Source organism: Balaenoptera ricei, chromosome 17 (genome assembly GCF_028023285.1).
Source record: "Balaenoptera ricei isolate mBalRic1 chromosome 17, mBalRic1.hap2, whole genome shotgun sequence".
In the NCBI taxonomy this organism is placed as follows: Eukaryota; Metazoa; Chordata; class Mammalia; order Artiodactyla; family Balaenopteridae; genus Balaenoptera; species Balaenoptera ricei.
The window spans coordinates 35,402,547-35,423,537 of record NC_082655.1 but is presented as its reverse complement, the minus strand read 5'-3'; the positions used below and the strand labels follow the sequence as shown (position 1 = coordinate 35,423,537).

Here is a 20,991-nt window from a genome sequence, read left to right as displayed (position 1 = left end):
TTTTAAAATAATAAGCATTTCATGAGCACTTACTTTGTGCTGGGCATCATTCTAAGTGATCTATACTCATTTAATCCTCACAAAAACCCTATGAGGTACTATTATTGTTATCCGTGTTCTCCAGATGAGCATACCAAGGCACAGAAAGCATAAGAACACCCATGGTCGCACCGTAGTAAGTGGCAGAGATGGGACTTGCCACAAGTTGTCGGGCTCCAGGGCCAATGTCCTTAGCCGTCACCTCTACACTCAGAGACACTGTGGGACCTTCCAGTTCTTAGGAGCTCCATAACTGAACATAGTGCCTTGCTGAAATGTGTTTGTTTTTTTAAATGAGTGTTCTTTGTCTACGTTATTAGCTATTTCTCATCTTTCATGTGAGAATAAGAGGAACGAAAGGAACCAGCTCTCTGCAGCGTTGGGAGGGCCTCACAGTAGATAAGTCACACTAACAGCCCTTCTTTTCCTGGCCTGTCATTCCTGAGTGCCTGCTGTATTCTATGAAACTGGGGAATGAGCAAAGTGAGACACAATAAACCCCCTGCCCGTACCAGGCTTCTGTATTTCTTGGGTTCTGGTAGCTTTATATCAAACCTTCAATGTCCTTGTAATAAAAATATTATCTTAAAGTTTGCTTCTTCAGCTTCCTGTGTGGTGTGGCTTAAAAGAGTCAACAACCTGCTGCTGCTGCTTCTTTTTTTTTTTTTCAAACTGAGCAAGGGATCTCGTAGGGTTTTGGGTATTGTTGAATATTTGATTTGCCCTCAAGCAGTCAGGGGTGCTTCTGTAGAGAAAAGCAAATCATTCCACATAGGAATGTGAGGTGCATACTTTTTCACTAAAGGGTTGCTACTGATCTTTTTCTCACACAGTGCAGAAATATTCCATTAGTCACAGAAGAGTCCGTGGATGTGGTCCAATGTCAACGGAACCATCATGCTATTTGGAGGATGTGTTATGAGTTGTGTTTGTGTTGTAGGTAAAGAGGCTTATGAAAGGAAGCAATTGTATTTGGGGTTTTATTTTGAAGTGGATGAGAAAGCAACTTACCAGAAACTAAGTGTGAAAATTATTTCCACCGAGTTTGATTTAGCTGCTCTCCTAGTCTTGGAAATCAGTGTTTACATTGCATATTATATTTTGATCTGATGTAAATTAAATGGAATGATCTATCATGATCTTTAGCCATGGCACTGTCAACTGGTTATAAGATCAGGTGAGCTCAGAGTGATTTCACCAAGTAAATTTCACTAAGGAAAATTTGTCTAAAACCTAGCACTTCCTTTAGGCAAACTACTAAAATGTCTACTACTTGTTGAATTAGCAAGTTTCATTTGCTATTAGAGATGGCTTCTTCTCTGTGTGTGTGTGTGTGTGTGTGTGTGTGTGTGTGTGTGTATAGTGATACCAGGGAAGGGAGCAGTTTGGTTCAACTGAGGCTAGTAGCATTAAAAAGTTCTTTAATGAATTTATTTTAGCTAATTTGGTTTATATTCTGTATCCTCTTTGTAGTAACATTTGGTAAATATTTGTTTATACTGGGTGTTAGGCATTGTGCTAGACGTGGGAGTAGAGGGCAGGAGGTGTGTCTTTGTTTCTGCGCTCTAGAAGGTTACTATCTATATAGCTGCTATTTATTGAGTACTACTGTGTGCCAGGCACTGTGGCTTACACACTTTATTTCTAATATTTACTGTACCACAATTCTGCAAGGAAGGTATTACTCTTCCCACTTTACAGATGAAAAAACAGAGATTCAGAGAGGTTATGAATGTGCCAAAGGTCACACAGCTAATAAGCAAAGAGTATAGTTGATAAATATAAAACAGGGTAGTATTAACACCTAGCATGTTTTTAGGAAACATGTAAACCTTGAGAGATGCAAGAAAGAGTTTTTATAGAAAAATCGTATGAATTGTCATCATAAGAATCAAAGTAGAAGAAAGAATTTGCTATTCTATACAACAATTTTGTATAAGTCAGTTAACATAAGTCTAACTGTACGAATGAAGGAACACCAGATCTCAGTGATTTGATACACTAAATGTTTATTTCTTGCTAATAATAATCTTGATAGATGTCTGCAGACCTGTCGTTTGATCAGGAAGCCAGGTTCCCTCCATCTTGTGACATTACCATCTCTATATGTGGCTTCAGGGTCATCCCAGCTGGGGAAGAGAGACCATGGAGACGGCACACTGAGTTGTAAATACTTTGACCTGGAAGTGATGCTGTTACCCTTGTTCACATTTCATTGGCTAGAACCAGTCACATGGTCTTAACTAACTGCAAGAGGGCTGAGAAGTCTAGTTTTCCCATTTAGTCCTCCCATGTGCTCAGGAACGAGAATGATTTATGAGTGAGCACCAGATATCTCTACCATGTATTTCATTATTTAGTCCCTGGTATGTTATTTGTCAAATGAACATAGTTTGCAGAGAATCCTGAAATAAAATCAAAGAATTATTATTTGTTATACCCAACAGACATATGATGGTTATATCCATTGATGATATGTTCATCTGTACACTGATACTGGAAGTTACCCTGGATCTAAACCCTGTCCAACATGACTAATTTTTAACTGATAGTTCATTTCCACAACAAACTTAAAGAATAAAATCTTAAAAATGTTGATTCAAGTACTGAAATGGAACATGGCTTCACTTTTGATTAGTGCAACCCATTTTGTTATTTTTATTTTAAACACATGATATAGTGCATATGGTACCACTAAAACTTCTATTATTTTATTAGTTTGTTTTTGCACCAAGCAAAATTTTGGAAAATCCTTAGCATACACATTTTATACTTGGGAAGGATTTAGGTTTCTCTATACATAGTCAAATTTTACGAGATTGGATGGCCTATTATTAGGTTCCTAGGGGCCATCTACCCAGCTCTTGAATAGAACGGCTCTGGAAATCCCCGTTCTGTTAAAGCTGTTACTTTGCAGCACCATTTGATGCTTTGATCACTGTTGTCTCTTGAAAATGCTCTTAGCTTTATGTCCGCAGCTTCGGTTATCATCTATGTCCTGAATACTTTTCACATTTTTTTTCTTCAGCCCATTTCTCCTCTCTGAGCTCCAGACCTTTATGTTCAACTGCCTATTTGACTCTCCACCAGCTCAAAATCTGACTTATAACCTTCCCTCATGTTCTCTGCTCTAGTGGAGTGGCACCCCCGTCCTTCTGGTTTCTCAAGCAACGAGGATTTTTTTCTTGATACTTTGCTCTCCGATAATCCCCATCTAAGTCATTATCAGTTCTATCAACTTCACTTTCTTAAATCTCTCTGAAATCATTTATCTCCATTCTACTTCCACCATACTGACCCAAGCTATCATTATCTCTGGCCTATAATACTGTCTGCTTTTGTACACTGTACCTGGGATGGTCTTTTCAGAATGCTAATCTGATCATGACACCCTCTCACTGAAATCCCATTGTTTATAGGATTAAGATCTAAATCTTTAACGGTGGGCTTCCCTGGTGGCGCAGTGGTTGAGAATCTGCCTGCCAATGCAGGGGACACGGGTTCGAGCCCTGGTCTGGGAAGATCCCACATGCCGCGGAGCAACTAGGCCCGTGAGCCACAACTACTGAGCCTGCGCGTCTGGAGCCTGTGCTCCGCAACAAGAGAGGCCGCGATAGTGAGAGGCCCGCGTACCGCGATGAAGAGTGGCCGCCACTTGCCGTAACTAGAGAAAGCCCTCGCACAGAAACGGACACCCAACACAGCCATAAATAAAAAATAAATAAATAAAATAAAATAAATTAATTTAAAAAAAATAAAAATAAAAAAATAAATCTTTAACGGGTTTACAAGGCCTTGCACGTTCTGTTTCTCCTCTGCCTTTCCCACCTCGTCTTGCACATCTTTCCCCTGGGTGCTTTCTGCTCTGAGCGTCATTCAGTTCTGTGAACCTGATATGCTCCCTCCTGCCTCAGGACCCATGTGCCTGCTACTCCATGTTTCAGAACTGTGCTGTGCAATACTGCAATCACTAGCCACATGTGGCTATTAAAATTGAATAAAATTAAAAATTCAATTCCTCAGTCCCACTATCTCCATTTTAAGTGCTCAAAAGATACATGTGGCTAGTGGCTACCATATTAGTGAAGATATAGAACACTTCCATCTTTGCATAAAGTTCTATTGGACAATGCTATTCTAGAATATTCTTTACTACCTTCCACACCCTTCCTCCTGTGTGACTTCCTCAAGAAAGCCTTCCCTGTCCTCTCCTTTCAGTTCCTAGTAAAGTCAGTTTTCTTTGTATCTAAGTCCACCAGCCAAAGACTACCATGAACACATCTGTAGTCAAAGTTACATTTATTTAGCCTGCTTCCGCAGGGGACCCTTAGGGACAACTCAGTAAGAGAGAGTTGGGAGGAGCTCTTGATAGTGTTTGGGCTTGTTCTGGATGAGTCAAGAAGAGATCATGGAAGTGACAACCAGCTCTGGATTTCGTATGTCAAGACGTTGGGGCAGTCTAGAAACTGGGTACCTCAGTCGTCATTGTTCAGGAGATGGGATGAACAAAGCAGGGCTGAGGATATCTTTGTCAAGAAAGCATCAATCCCGCAGAAGGGGGGATGTTACTCACTTTTGTAGCTGTGTTGTTGTCTTCTGGGGGTCTGTAGGGAGCATTGCTTATCTTCTGTTGGCCTTGTCTGTGTGCTATTGGAAGCAGGACATTCTGTTAGAACCATCAAGGCTGATTGTCAGTGGGACTGATTTTTACTTTCTCGGTGGTGATGTGCTCTCCTAGAGCTCTGTTGCTCTTCCTTAGAGTGCTTGCACACAGTTTGTACATTTTTAAATTAATGATTATTTGACTAATATTTTTCATCTACTAGATCGGAAGCTTCATGACAGCAGGAACTGCTTCTCTTTTTGTTCACTATGGTATCCATAGCACCTAGCACGGTGTCTGATGCAAAGTAGATGCTCAGCAAATATTTATTGAAAGAGTGGATGAATGAATAAATGAATCATAAGACCTAAAAAATTGGTGGCTGATCAAAGACATGGAATTATTTAGCTATATCTGATTTTACCACTGTTAAAGAATCATTGTCTTTTTGTAGTAGATTCTTAGCAGATGTCTCTTTCCTTCCACCCAAGGAAAAAACTAGAATTCTAATATTGAAAATTTAAATATAACATTCTAATATTCCTTGATGTCTAAAGTCCTTTAAGGATAATCTAGAAAATATATGTTACCATACTTCCTTTGCTACCGTTTTTCTCAGGCCAAATGATTAAGAAATGTGTAGATGCACTGCATCAAGTCACAGCAAGGTATGGTGATGTTGGCTGCCTGCCTGCCTTTTGGTGTCCTACAAATTATATTAAAATGTTTCCAAATAGTTGTGGAAACTTGGTAATTGTAGTCAGAATGGCCTGAGTGTTTTGGTTCTAATTCTCTTTTTTTTTTTTTAACCAAAATTTTTTATTTGACTAAATTCTATTTCATGCATAAGCATGACAGTCTCTCCTGTTTATTAGACTTTGACAACAACAAAAAAAACAAGCAGCCTTGTACAGAACAGTGCAAATGCCAAGGGTGAGGGTAGGCTACAGTTTTACTGTAGGATAAATATATATATATATATATATATATTTTTTTTTTTTTTTAAAGGCCTCTCTCCCTTTGGCCGTATCAGCAATCATTTAGAGCCATCATAAAGGATTGTGATGTTTTCCAGGTAGACTATACATTTAATTCTTTTTTTAATTATAAAGATAATGTAACAGAATTAAGGATAAATGTTTAAACTAGGAAAAAGTAATATCCATGTCAGTAATATATGAACTATTTTAATTTTTTCATAGTTCTTGTTTACATGCTCATATTATTGGATTAAGAGTTTTTATTTGTTAGCCCATAGTTGACAGTCTCTTTGAGTCTGAAGAGTTGTAGTATATCACATCTTCTTACATCCCCTGGGAAATTAGAACCCTAGAATGTATCAGTCCAATATGTTTTAGTAAAGAAGCCTATCCTCAGGCCGCAGAGTGCTATGGCATGGACAAGGAGCTCATTCAGGGCCATGCTTATTAATACTGGTTCACCATGTGTTGTTACAGGTTACCACATATTCCTTCAAAGAAGACCTTGGAAATGCATCTTCTCTGTCTTGGAGTCACTTCCTTAAATGCTCTTTTCATCATGCTACCCTCCTACTCCAAAATTTCCTAATTCTTAAATATATTAAGAATATATTTGTCAAAGCAAACTTTGTCAAAGCAAAGTTCACAATAGCCATAAAATCTTTCCAGAATTTTGCTGATCTTCCTTTCCTGGTAATGTTCATTCTGTACTTTTCCAGTCATGACACCTGAATAAATGAATGAATGGATGAATGCTTTAACATAGACCTTCATATCTAGTCATTTGCTGTATTTCAGTTTCTTTAGTTGTTGTCATTTTTCGTATGAATTTACTCACCTCCTCAACCAATTTTTATATCTTTGAGGCAAAGAAAGTGCCTTATATATTTTCTCTCTGTCTCTTGGCACCAGTCAGATGCTGAAGCCCCAGGATATTTCCATTTAATGCCTTGTTGATTGGTTGACTGATTGCAAAAGAAACACAAATCTGTATCTTTGAGTCTCTGTCATGATTAATAAACTAGTTAACAAATATTTGTCAAATGCCCCTGGGCTGCGTTTGGGTAAACTTTGAAGGGCAAACTGTCTTCTCGGATCCACGGAATTTATAAGACTGGATAAAAAGAAAGATCCTATGTATGTACATATAAAGTGTGATGTAAGGGCACACTGCATTCAAGTGATGGTGGTTAGAGATTGTGAAGGAAATTTGGAAAATAGCTGTGAGTAACCCTTTCCTGAGAAGGAAATCTTTGAATTACTTGTCAAAGAATGGAAGTTTATGGCAGAGAAATGAAAGGCAAGATGGTTGTTCTTAGAAAGAGACACTAGAAAAAAGGCCACAGTGGAAGGTCCAGATCTGTGTGGTCCACCAAGTGCTTTTTCATCAATATTCTATTATATTCACTTTAGGATCAAGTGTTAGGGCTTTTGGTGCATCTACTTTTGAGAAGCTTCTAAAATGTAGCAAAGTGCATCCTACTTGCGCTAAATATACAACAACTGAATGTCTGTGGACCCAAGCCTTTTCACATGTAATACTAAGACTTAGAATTTCCCTCAGCAAAATTGCTTTTAACACTGTTGTGATAATGAAGATCTTAGAGAAGGGCATTGAATACGATCAAGTGATTGCTATAGAACAGAATTTTTGTTGTTGTTGTTGTTGGAAGAAAAAAATGTCAGTGTAAACTTCAGTTTCACAATTTTGCCTGAGTATAGAACAGAATTTAATACACATAGATAGAGCTCACCACGTTCCAGGAACTCTTTGTAGTACTTTATCTCTGCTAATGCATTTAATTCTTCTCATCACTATTAAGTAGGCATTTTACAGGTGAAGAAAATATGGCACTTGCCTCAGTCTACATAGGCAGCAGGTAAAAGAGCTAGAACTTGACCCTAGAACTTGACTTTAGACAGTCTTGCTCCAAAAACTATGCTCCCAAAACTCTGAATACTGCTTTATGATACGCTATGTGGCTTCTCTGTAATGAGTATTCCGTTAACTCAGAATTTGTGGCTTTTGGAATAAGTGTTGGAGATAAGAAAATGGAAGAGATGTTTACATGTTTGAGGAAACAGTTTCCAGTACCTGGAGACAATTTAGGAACACCTGTGGACATGTCAATGTGGACATGTGAATAAAAGCATAAATGCATTTTCTGTTGAATGTAATTCTCAGTGTGCATGTGGTATGCAAGTTCTATACACAAATGGTAACTATTTTCACTGTAGTTGAAAACATAATACCAAAAAAATGTATAATTTTCCTTTCTAAAATGAGGATAAAACAGTTTGGATACATTTGTCACTTTTTTTTTTTCTGCATAATGACTCACCTATTTGTTTTAATTTTGATGACTCTTAAATTTTGCAGAAATTTCGGAGTGCTTCAGTTGGGGCTGAGGAGTACATGTATGACCAGACATCAAGGTAGGTTACAGGACATGCCCCTAGAAACTGATGAACTGATAACTGTTTAAATGTATCGTCAAGTTATACTTTTACACCTTTAAAAGCAAATTCTTTTCTCTACACAATGACTTCTAAATTATTATTTCCAGTCTTGATCAATTTTCTGAGACCTACCTGTACCCTTCCTTTGTCCTTTTGCTGCTAGACGTCCCTTCTTAGGTGTTCCTCTAAACCTCAGACACTTGGGCCTCCGGCACAGCATGCACATGTCTTTTCCTCTTCTTTCCTTCCTTCTTCACTTCTTTCGCATCTGTTCTTCCACTTTTATTTCTTGTTGTGCCTAATGATGCCATCCTCCCAGCCACACACTCCAGAGGTGCAAGGTGCTTGCCTTCCTGCTACACGTTCATGGCATTTGCCAAGTGCTGAATGTCCTATTCTACTTGTCCTGTCTCTTCCAATTTACTCTTGTGCATATGCTCCTGAGCTGTTGCAACATAACAGGTTGCCCTGCCAGCACTTTCTTTTCCCTTCCGTTCCACTTTGGACATTTCTACCTACTAGCTATCACAGACTTTGGTGCCTTCCATCTTCCAGCAATGAGATAGGGATTGAGGATAAGTTATAACCTGTCCTTAAAAGAGGCCCATAGACTTTTGCAGGAGACCTGTGTGATGTCATACGAATTGCAATACATTTGCAAAATGATGAGTCCTGCTACAGAGATACATAAACAGACAGCTGAGATGACCTGCAGGCCTGGGTGTGTGTGGGAGTGTGAGTGGGATGGGGCCAGAGGAAAGCTTTACAAGAAGTAGCATTTGAGCTGGATCTTGATGGATTATCAGGAGTTTTCCAGGGAAAGGAGGAGGATTAAGAACATTCTAGGTAGAGGGGCCACATGTTCAAAGTCCTTGGTCGTGATCATGCCTGTAGACTGGAGAGAATGGCAAGGATGAATTAATCCATCCCATTTACAAAACTTATCAGTGATTTCACCATTTCAGACAGAATAAAACACAAATTCCTTATGCAGGTAGTTGGGGCCCTCTATGTGCTGGTCCCTTTTTACTGTAAACCTTGTCCCGCACTGTATTTCTTGGCCCTTTACTTTTATGTGTATGGCCCTCTTCTCCTCTCTCTGTTTCTGCTTGAAGTCTTCCTGCTCCTTCAGGGACTTGCTCCAGCCTCAGGCTCCCCAGGCATCCTCTCCAGATTCTCCCAGCCAGAATTTGGGTGTGCGGTGGTGGTGAAGGGTAGAGGAGAGGCAGAGAAGATTAAGTTCCAAATCACCTTCGAAAACGTGGAAATACATGTATAATTTGCATGCTGTCAATCCGGATAACACTGCAGCCAGCTATCGGGCCAGTGAAAAGAGCATCGACCTACCAGTCATGTGACCTGGTGTCTCTTTCTGCTGCTGTCATTGTCCCCAGGAGTGAGCAAGTTTCTCAGTCTCTCAGCTGTGAAATGAGGAAAGTGGTTCTTATCTTGTGTTGTGGATGAGCTTGGGGGATGTGAATCCCTTGAAATTACATTAAAAATCATTAGTGTTCATATGTGCTTTTATCTGGGAAGAGGGTTCACGGCTTTCTTCATGTTTTTCAAGCAGTCTGTGCCCTAGACTAGTTGCAAGCTCCTGGTCTAGGTGATTCCTTATATCCTGTCCAGGTCTCAAACTTTATGATTCAGTGGGTTATCTTGAAATTGCTTTTTCCAGGCAAAATGACAGTGGAATTGGTTCTGTCTTGAATGATTTATTTCCCACCTTATTCTAAGACACATATTCTGGAATTTGCTTTGTTTATCAGCTTAAGCCTAAGATTTTTATCATGTAAGAGGAATATCATTTTGCCCTTCAAATTTCTTTCTCATTATAAAAGTTAAAAAAAATCAAACATTGCAGAAATATTCAACATAGAAAGCAAGAGTCCCCCGTAATCTTGTAAGCAGATCATTTTAAGAGGCAAACTTGAGTCATTTTTGCACACAGCCGTTCACGGACTGAAATTAAAGAGCTAAAAAAATAGATAGACCCAGTGAAGCGCCTCTGATGATTCTCAGAAAACACACAAAGCATTTGTAATTGGATCATCACTGTGTGCCCTCCTGCAGTGTGGCAGAAATAAATATTCTGAATGAGCATCTTAAATAAAAAGATTGTGATTCATATCTGTTGCTCATTTTAAACAATGGGTATATTCTTCAAAGTTGGGAAAATCAGTGTTTTTATTCTATAAATTAAATTATATTTGTAAAATATTAGGGAAATTATTAAGAGCAGGGATCTGCAAACTTTTTTTCTGTAATGGGCTAGATACTAAGTATTTTAGGTTTGGCATACTACACAGTCTCTGTCACAGCTACTCAACCCTGCTGTGGCAGCACGAAAGCAACCATAGATAAGACATAAACAAACAAGTGTAGCTGTGTTCCAGTAAAACTTTATTTACAAAAAACAGGCAGCTAGCTGGCTTTGGCCCACAGACCATTGTTTGCAAGCTCCTGATTTAGAGCAGTAACCCTGTCATGAGTTCTTTTGCAGGCTTAAAAAACAAAACCCCCAAATCAAAAAACACTCCCTGTTATGGAACTAGATTCCATATAGATTTCAATAATGAATGAGTTCTAGACTTTTACATTTTGAAATATTTTAAAGTGGGAGGTAGCTATTTGCAACACCTTGGTTAGACAAAAGAAGGTTGGTATACGGATAAATTGAACAAAAGCATTCACATATTTGGCTTCTTGCTAGGATGAAAGTGACAAATTTTAGCGATTCTTAAGTTCATGCCTTACCAGGGACCAACTAAAACCTAACAGAGGCTCCCCTGGCTCCGCCTGGCACAAGTGGAAGGGCACATTGTGGACTTTCTCCCCTTCTAAACCATCTGGTTTATGGGCCACTATTAGACATGTTGTGTGCACTGTACTAACAGTGACCTTTGGTATGGTCTCATCTCTTTTGCCATGTGCTGTGTTTTGTCTCTGAAATGGAGTAAACGTTGGTTAATATTCATACAAAATGCTATTGATGTGAAATTGATCCAGAAGGCAGAAACGTCCAAGTGAATGAATCTGACCACTATTTGTCTTCTGTTCACAGCGGCACATTTCAATACACCCTGGAAGCCACCAAATCTCTCCGTCAGAAGCAGGGGGAGGGTCCCATGACCTACCTCAACAAGGGACAGTTCTATGCCATCACGCTCAGCGAGACGGGGGACAACAAGTGCTTCCGACACCCCATCAGCAAAGTCAGGGTAAGGGCCTCAGTTCTCCAATAAAGCACAGAGGGATCAGGTGAAAGCAGTTACTACCTGCCAGCCTTGTGGAAGGGCATGGAAAAAATTCCAAAATAAATAATTCTAGAACAAATGTCAGAGAGTTGGGGCAAGAGAACTTATTGGCTTGCAGTTTATCATTTTAATCAGTAACTAATAAACCCCAGGGAAGGGACGTGGTTGGAACATGCTTTCTGACTGTATCCAAGGAATTTTCCCAGCCTCATTCATTGCCTATGTGCTACCTACCTAGTTGTTGTCGTCGTTGTTTTCAATCAAATGATGTGCAGTTTTCAAGTAAGCAGCTGTAAGTCAGAACGTATGTGTGGGCAGGAAAGAGCTGGGCTTTCTTCTGAAAAGGAGGATGCAATTCATTCTGCGTCCCTGGGTCCTCTGCAGCTTTGCTTAAAAGCCTTCTGCAGCCTGGCGCTTACTCAGGAGTCAAGAGGTGGGCATGATATGATCCCTACCAGGAGTGACTTGGAGGAATTTTCACATTCACGAGTATTAGTTCTATTTGTGGGACATGAAACTGCCTTGGAAGGCTGCCAGCTTCTGGCATTCTCGCTACTGCCAAGAAGGGAGGGAACTGGTAATCCCTGTCGACTGAAAAGGCAAATTATAGCAGAGCTCTCAAAAGAGGTTGAAGGAGTTTCCTGCCCTGTTGTAAAATGATTTATGCTGCTGTGTGCGTGGTGTGCACCCCACCTTATTTTATCCATAGCTGCCTCCTCCTAAGCTCTTTCTTCTGCATACTGAGAAAGGAACGCCGTGCTGTGCCGAGCCCAGTGAGTTTACCCCAACCCAGATTCCCAGGCAAAGGTAACACCTGAGGTAGAAGAGAAAAGAGTGTCTGGGCACCTGCTGGCCGGTTTGCCTGTTACTAGCTTTAGGTAAAATCATTGCAGTGCTGCTTTCTTGAGTCAACCCGGTTTTATGGCTTTGTTTCCATGAGAAAGACAAGGAAGAATTGCTGCTCATTTGTCCAGCAGGCCTTTCTCCCTCCCAGGCCGTCCCAGTTCCAGATCGGAGCGGCAGGAGGCAGGAGGCAGGGCAGCTGAGAGTGAGGGGAAAGACAGGGAGGATGTGGGGCTAACGAGCCACCTGAGGCTGAACCCGTGGCAGGTGGAAAAGTGCTTAGTGTGCCCTCCAGAGGAGTTGGTATGTTCCGACCCTGAGGTCAAGGCCACGGGGGAGGAATGCTGTCAGCCGCAGCATCATCGTCATCATCAATCATCATCCCCATCATCACAACAACCAGAGCCACAATATAACAGCTAATTTTTATTGAGTGTATCTTCTATGTGCTGGGCACTGTGTTACGCACTGTACATCTAGTAACTCGTTGAAACTAACAACAGCCCTATGAAATAGACATTCCTTTCATAATGTTACAGATGAGGAAACTTGGCCTTTTAGAAGCTAGCAACTGGCCAAGGTTACATAGCTCAAATGTGAGGGAACGGGGTTATATCCCAAGCAGTCAGACTCCTGAACCTTCTCTCTTAACCACTGAGTGTACTGTGTTGAGTAGCATGGAGGCCTGAAAGGCAGACGGATTTTAGCATGGGACCCACCGCTGGAAATATATCCTAGAATTTGTATCCTAAACCCTCACATGTGGATGCCTGGTAAGAAGACACTGGATACATATTCTTTAGAAAAAAAAATCTAGTAAATGACAAGTGTATAACTCATGTACACCTTGGTAGCAGTACTATCATTGTCCTGAAAAGATGACGCGTGGTTAGTAATCTGAGGCCATGACAACAGTTTGTAGTGCAGGGACTTTTCCAAGAATTTTCTTTCATTGAAATCATGGAAATAATTTAATAGAGAAATTTTATTTCCTTCTGTTGCATTTTGCCTAAAACCAAGAGCCTTCCTTCTCTTAAGGACTTCAGTCTAGCAGCCTTGGAGTGTAGGATGGCCCTTCTCAGAATGGATCTTTCTTCCTCCCAGGCTCTGGGAGAGCCAGCAGTGTGGAGAAATGAGGGGTGCACTTGGAACCTTCTAGCACTGATTTCTGAGAACAGTGTTGCCTCCCGAGTCGAAGCTTAGCTTAGCAGTTTCAAACGGCCTTTTTCCTTACCAGTGGAAAAATACATTTCCATCCCAAGAATATGCCGTTTTAGTCATGTGCTAGAAAAAATTACCTGAAATGTTATTTTTATTTTGGAACAGACAGAAAAAAACACCAGGAGGCTGGGCAGTAAACTCTTATATATAAATGGAGAAGCCTGCGGAAGGGGGAGGGAGGGTGGAGAGAGGCTGAGCCCAGAGTTCCACCAGCCCAGCCAGTGGATCCCTTTCTTGTCAGCTCTCCTCCATGCCTTTGAGGGTCATGCTGCTTGTCAATGCAAATAGTACAGATGCATATTTCTAAACTAGCTTTTCTAACAAACATCTGCTTTCTTGTGTGACAAATGTTTACATACCACTGGGAATAAGCCAGAGTTTGACTTGGCAGTACAGCCGCAAACATGTATTTGGTACCTCTTATTTGTCGGGCACCAGGGCCCCTGCGGTGAGTGACACTGTCCCAGCCCTCACTGAGATAGGCATCAGTGGGAAGACATTGCCACGGACTGAATAATTGTAAATAATTAGGTAGATGACAACAAGTATGTGAAATGCTACAAAGGAGAAGTTATTAACGAATGAGAGTCATTGAAACATTCTTCTGGAATAGCAGAAAAATGTCTAAGAAATATTTTGCATATGGAATGAGGGGGGGAGCGTATTCCTGGATACGGTAGTCCTCATGCTGTAATTAAAGGGATTTTGCTTTTTGATTTTTTGGTTTGTTTATTTGTTTGTTTTTGGTACCTCCTGCATCTCATAAATGGCAATGAATTAACATATATTTACTTGAACAAGGCTGTAACTTAGAAGTGAAAGCGGTTTGGGATTCTTATTTCTACAAGACATTGTTAGTTTCTCATGCTCATTTTAAAAGTATATCCACATATTTTTATAAATAACATAGTTGACCTTGTAGCTTTTGGTCTATGAAATATCTGTAGCTTAGATCTTCGTTCATCAATATGAGCTCATCTTTTAGTATTTCTCTATTATTCCCACTAATCCAGCCAGAGGCACTTAATTAGGCCAGAAATAGATATTTGCTCCTTTACAAAAGCACCAAATTCTATGTTTAAGGATATGAAATTTCAAAAATGTTCTTGTTTCCAATACAAGAAAAAAATCTTTTTCGGTATGCCCACTCAGCTCACAAAATAATAAATTTGCTGGTAAATTGGATAATCTATTTGTTTGATTCATGGTAAAAACGATGTAGCATTCTTTTTCACTATGTGCTGTTCTCATTTCCCATTCATTTTTTTAAAGTAGGTCCATTTTAAAACAAAACAAACCATACAACTGAGCTTACTGGGCTTTTCTAAAGCAAGAAAAGCAAATTTACAGAAATTACAGCAACCCATCTCTGGTAGAACTTCTAGAACTGGAGACTGTGTGAAGCAGGAGGTGCTGAACAGAAAGTAAGCTCCGTGGTTCTCCCCCTCTGCAGAGCGTGGTAATGGTGGTCTTCAGTGAAGACAAAAACCGGGACGAACAGCTGAAATACTGGAAGTACTGGCACTCTCGACAGCACACGGCCAAGCAGAGGGTCCTCGACATCGGTAAGTTGACCTTGACCTCCCTGCACGCTCTTCGGTAAACCGCCATGTTGTCATGATGCAGAGGAGAGCCCAGCCCAGAAATCACAGCTGGGACCCACATCACTCTCCTGATGTGCCAGGCACTAGTCTGTGCACTTTTCCTATGTGTTAGTACATTTAGTACAAATCAGGCTGAGAAGTCAAAATCAGGCTAAGCTGAGAGCAAAACACTCTTCGTTCCATAAAAGTCAACTGTGTCTCCTATAATAATAGATATAGATTTGCAACGGCCGTGCCAGTTTCTAAAACATATTTCCATGCCCTCTTGTGTTTGAGCCTAATAATTGGCAGGCAGACCAGAGGAACTCTTATCCCCCTGTGACGCGAATAACCTCAGCTCATTTGGTTCTCAGGTACTTGCGAAGGTCACATGACTAGATAGAGCATTCTCGTTCTCTGATTCTCCATCTCATGTTCCTTCCATCCAAACACATGTCTAGTGCAAATAGTCCTAGGTGATCAGGCAAATGCAATGTTTGAGAGAGCTTTCCTGGCAGCAGAGAAGGAATGGACCTGCCAAGTGCATTTTCTGGAATCTGTACATTCCTACACGTGATGTCTGTTCTTTAGAGACCTAGAGCCCTCTGGACAAGACTCAGAGTTCCGCCAGGAAAGCAGAGCCCACACCAGGTGGTTCCATGGAGAGAATTCGTTGCCAAAGTTGGGAGGGCTGAAGGCACCATGAGGCAATGCAGAGAGGACCAACAGCAGGAGACTGCCGCTCTTAGCTGGGGGGCCAGAGGACCAAAGGGAGTGGTGGTGGGTGTTGTGAGAGCTGCCCAGCAGGAACAGGCGCCCGCAGGAGCTGGGACCACACAGGGAGCAGCTTTCCAGGAGCAGGCAGAACCTCAGAGGACTCGCTGCCAGAGACACCCCTCAGTGCCAAGAGGGAGGGGGAGAGGGGATGCCCTGGCTTCGCCCTGCCTCCCAGTCTCCCCCAGGGCTTCCCGTTGGCCACATTACCCTGAAGCAGAGGGCACATGACCCTGGCACATGCACTTTGCAGGAATCAACCTCTGAGACACAGAGCAAAGCAGGGGAAGTCAGGGATTGGATCTCAAAGTACCTAGAAATTACTTAAAAACGCAGTAATACAGTAAGTCCCCTACCAATGAACGAGGTCCCTTCCGAGAGCGCGTTTGCAAGTCCAATTTGTTCGTAAGTCCACCAAAGTTAGCCTAGGTACCCAGCTAGCACAATTGGCTATATAGTACAGTACTGCAATAGGTTTATAATACTTTTCACATAAATAATACATAAAAACAAACACAAAAAAAACGAAGAAAACATTTCTAATCTTACAGTACAGTACCTTGAGAAGTACAGTAGTATGGTACAACAGCTGGCATACAGGGGCTGGCATCGAGTGAACAGGCAAGAAGAGTTACGGACTGGAGGAAGGAGAGGAGGTGGGAGATGGTAGAGCTGAAGGATCGTCAGCAATAGGAGACGGAGGGCAAACTGCAATGTCACTCACGCCTGACACTGATGGCACAGGTTCTGGTTCCTTGCTGGATTCAATTCTATCCACCTTCTTGAAAAAACGATCCAGTGATACTGTACTACTGTACTCTGTACAGTACTGTACAGTAAAGTACACAAAAGCACCACCACTTGTAGAGGACACACGCAGGTGACAACGTACGCCAGACACGTGAGCTAACCTACGTGATTGCACACGTGAACACAGGTTCGAATCTTTGAAAGTTCACAACTTGAAGGTAGGGGACTTAATGTATATGTGTTTCTAAGTAATTTTAACACTTTATCTACATGCTGCTTCCATAAGAAATAAATCATTTCTCATTTATAGGCTTTATTTTCACGTTTTGCAGACCAAGAGCGTACAGCCCCTGTGAGGATAGGCCAAGCGAAGGTTTCCACTGTGTTGGATACCAGAGGTGTTAGTGAGACATTCAAAGGATATTTACTTTGATTTCTTTCGCATTGTAATGAAGGATTTTTCAGACCTTCCATCTCACGCTTGCTAGGGCCCCTTGACCAGTGGCAGAGAAGTTAGTAACTAGGTTAGGGTTAGAGACTCACTGTAGAACATATTGAAACTAACTTGCTGGTTTTTCTTGCAAAATGGCTACACCACTCCTCCCCCTCCACCCCTGCCACACATACACATCTGTAAACTAGTCAGACTTATTTAGCTAATAAACTAGGAAGCCGAGGTCTAGAGAGGCTCACTGACCCACCTTTCCAAGTGACTTGTCCTCAGATAATTAGGGCAGGAATTAGTGCAGGAGCTGGGATGAAAACAATCTTCCTCACCCAGGTCATACCCTGAACCCCCAAAACTGACTGACTAGGACGAAGGGTTTGGGGATACTCGCCATAACCTGCTTTGCAGCCAATCTGCACAGAGCAGAGGAACAATTTTATTTTATTTGAAAAGTTTAGCCTTATAATTATTGCCCAAGAAAATGAGAGGAGCAATTAAATAAAAATATGGACTAGGTCCAAATAAGGCAAATAATACAAGCATTTTACTGGCATACCTATTGGTTTAAATTTGATGTCGTTACAAGGTTTACTTTTCTTAGACCAGAATGATCTCTCAGGTCTCATAGGATTTCAGATCTTACCTCTTTTCTTTATCACCTCTTGCCTGCCTTTTCTCCCTCATGTAACCCTTTACACATGCGTGTGTGCACACATGTACACACACGATTCATCATTGAGATTTGTGACTCTTACTAAGTAGTTTCATGGCTACTTGGGCTACTTGCTCTGAATCTGAGATCAAGGCATTGAATCAGCCCCTTAGCTTCAAATGGAAAATCAATTTTCAGACCACAATCTCTACCCCTAATCTCAACCTGACAGAATTAGGAAATATGCAAAAAATCTCATCTAATTCATTCTTGTACTAGATTAAAAAAAAAATAATCAAGCCCTTTGTTCCTCTGCCAGTGGGTGGTTAACACCATTTCCAATAGAAAGGGGGGCTGGTGCTGCCACAGCACATATATCTGTGTGTGGTGTGCCGTCAGCGATAGTAACTCTGCAGGGCAGTGTAGAGAATGTTCGTGAGGCTGCACCTTGGCTGCTGAGGGGGTAGGGAGGCCCAAGAGTGTGTATGCTATACTGTTGTCATTTGGGGTTGAGAACCTTCTAGTAGCCTGCAAAAGAAAAGGAAGAATCCAAAATTATGTAATGTGTTATCTTTCTTAACCTCCATGAACTAGAGGTTAAAGTCAGGGCTCCAAGGTTGCAGTTCCCAAGCCTCCACCAGCCACTGTGGTCAGCAAGTTCAACTGAGCCCTGCAGGTAGTGAACTTGAAGCTCACGTTAGAGACTGAGATGAGGCCCCTTTTGCTAAAACAAGCATTCATAACCTTGGTCCTTGGGGTCTGTGGATGTGGGCTTTAGGGGAACCTCAAACTCCTCAAACTACACGTAACACAATTTTGTGTGTGTGGGTGTGCACATCCTTTCCTCTCCTTTGCAGGGGCGCCTGGGACAACCAGCCCTGTCTCCGGCACGCGGCCTCCCTCCCTCCATCCCAGGGGAAGCCCGATGGAGCTCTTAACCTCTCTTTGTGTCTTTCCTTCTTCAACATCCCCTCAGCACTCACACTCAAGGATTCTCCAGTCATCTCTTGCACCCCGAAATAATCATGCCTGGAGAACAATCTGCATCTTTCCTTACGTAAATCTGTCTCCCTTGGATAAGACTGTTGGCTGTTCTTTGTGGCTACTCCTCATCTCCCACTTACTCTTGATCCTCTGAGTAGCCTCTGCGTGCCGGCTGCCTGACGGGAGGGGACCCTCAGCGTCCCCGATGGAGCCCTGTCTGTGGATACATGGAAAGGAGAGTGAGAGCCTAAGGGCCCGGGAAGGAGGCTGTTCCTCAGGGCGCGTGGCGCCTCAGCTCCCAGCTTCCCGTGTGCTGAGTGGCATTCCCGGGGAGGCCATTCCTGCCTCGCACCAGTCACATCCCTCCTTGGGTGGATACTCGTATGTTGCCCAGCTTGTTCCCTCACTTCTTGGAGGCCTTTGCTTGTTGTCACCTTATCAGAGAGACCTTCCCTATCACCTTACCCAAAGTCACACCCTCATCACTCTCGAGCTCCCTTAACTTCAGTTTACTGCAGACTGCCTATCCTCACCTAACATGTTATTATGAATATATGTTTCTATTTCTTCTTGTGTGCCCCCTCCTACCAGAATAAGCCCCGTAAGAGCAGGCACTTGTCTGATTTGTTCTCTGCTCCAGCCCCAATGCTTAGCACAGAGCCCAAGTCATCGTGAGTGTTCAATAAATATTTCCTGAAGGAATGAATGAGTGAATGAATGAATGAGTGAATGAATGAATGAACAAATGTATGGATGAAACTCTTATTACAGTGACAGGAGGCAGGCTTTCGAAGGAGTGAACTATGTCTTATGAAAGCTCCCATGTGTCTGTTGCCTTCTGTGTACTGGGCTCTTTGTGTGCATCAGACATAAACATTTTGTCCTTCCTCCTGAAAACAACTTACTCTGTTGTTTAAAAACTGAGATGGTGAGGGGCTAAGAATTTTACCCAAGGTCAAATCCCTGGTAAGTGAAGATGGAAACCCAGGAATGCTGGAGTTTGCATCCCTTGTTTTATTTTTTAGTATTCTATGTCTTTACTCCACTGTCTATCGTCTTTGTATCCTGACCTCTAGATAGTTCTTGGCCCCCATCAGGCCCTGATTACATGCAGAGTGACTGCACACATTCACGAATTGACCTTGCATTGAGGTCCTTCTTCTTCCCTCTACGCCTTTCTCTCCGGACATTGAGAACATCTTGCACTCTGGGTGGTAGGACTCTTGGCTGCTACTAGCTCTGATATTTCTAAAAGCCAGTTCAGAGACGTGGTTCTTGTACATTAGGCTGTAAACTATGTGGTGGGGAAGGAAACATTAGCAATTAGCTCTTACTGGATGTAAGTACAACAAACCAACCCCAGCCCAAGTGCATTCTGCTGCTTGGCAAAGCACACAAGCAGAGTTCTCCAAGTTTCACAAGTTCTTTCTTGTGAGCTCATCGGAAAACAAAATTATTCCAGGTCATAAATACGTTTACGTTCTGCAGCACAAAGATTGTTGTCCCTGTGCCAATTGTACCTACTGTACGGAATCGCCACTTTGATGATGTCTGTCGTTTGCTCCTCTCTGAGTGTGGAAGCCCCTTTCTAAGGGGACATGGAGTTAGTGTTGGTCCCATTTTAGTTACCACCAGCTTGCAGAAAGGCAGAGTGATTCCACATTCGCTCAGCAAATGGACCCTTTGTTAGGAACTGGCAATTCAGAGATAAATAAATAAGGTGGAGCCCCCTCCTCGAACTGTTCAAGTCTGGAGGCAAGAAGATGACCGGCTAAGATACCACGCGTGAGGGGCACATGGGAGGAACACTTCCCTGAGATGTTTCTAAGACCCCTCTGCAAAGATAACAAGAGTGGCTGAGGTCGAAAAGGTAGGGGAGAGTGCTGTGAGCCAAGGAAGCAGCCCATGCAGAGGTACAGGAATCCAGACAGAAAAACCGGAATGAGATTGGCGCATAATTTTATAAAATCTGGTAAAACTGTTGGCAAAGATGGGAAGGGTGGAAACTCTCGTGCATGCTGGTGGGAGTGTCATCGATTCAACTTACACAAGGAGTGGGGAGAAGGAGGGAAGTCCCGAGTAAACTGGGTTGAGAAAATGAGATTGAAGGCTCCGGTAGCTGTGGAGAGGCTTGCTTTTTTAAGGGGAATCTTAGAGCACCAGGGATATGAAGTATAGATGGAATTTGCTGGTCTCAAGCTCTAAGAGGAGCCCCATTTAAAGCTGTTTCCATGAGGTATGGGCTGAAGCTCCAGGTCTACCGTGGAGGCTGAATGAGCCCAGCTGGGTGTTTAAGGGTCCAGGGCCCAGAAGGTTCCAGGTATAAGAGGACCATTGACAAATACCACATGTGTCCTGGTGGTAACCCCCAGAGCTGCAGGTGGAATGTTGGGGAAA

The 20,991-nt window shown here is 42.1% G+C and overlaps 1 protein-coding gene across 3 annotated transcripts in view; it reads left to right on the top strand.

The window, feature by feature from the left end:
* Nucleotides 1-20,991, top strand: part of GRHL2 (grainyhead like transcription factor 2) — a 167,665-nt gene that overhangs the window by 65,250 nt on the left and 81,424 nt on the right. For all 3 annotated transcript variants that reach the window (XM_059902277.1, XM_059902276.1, XM_059902275.1), the window contains exons 5-7: nucleotides 8,003-8,058; nucleotides 11,147-11,303; nucleotides 14,857-14,968. In XM_059902277.1, coding sequence (XP_059758260.1) covers nucleotides 8,003-8,058; nucleotides 11,147-11,303; nucleotides 14,857-14,968 — 325 coding nt within the window. The remainder of the gene's footprint in view (nucleotides 1-8,002; nucleotides 8,059-11,146; nucleotides 11,304-14,856; nucleotides 14,969-20,991) is intronic.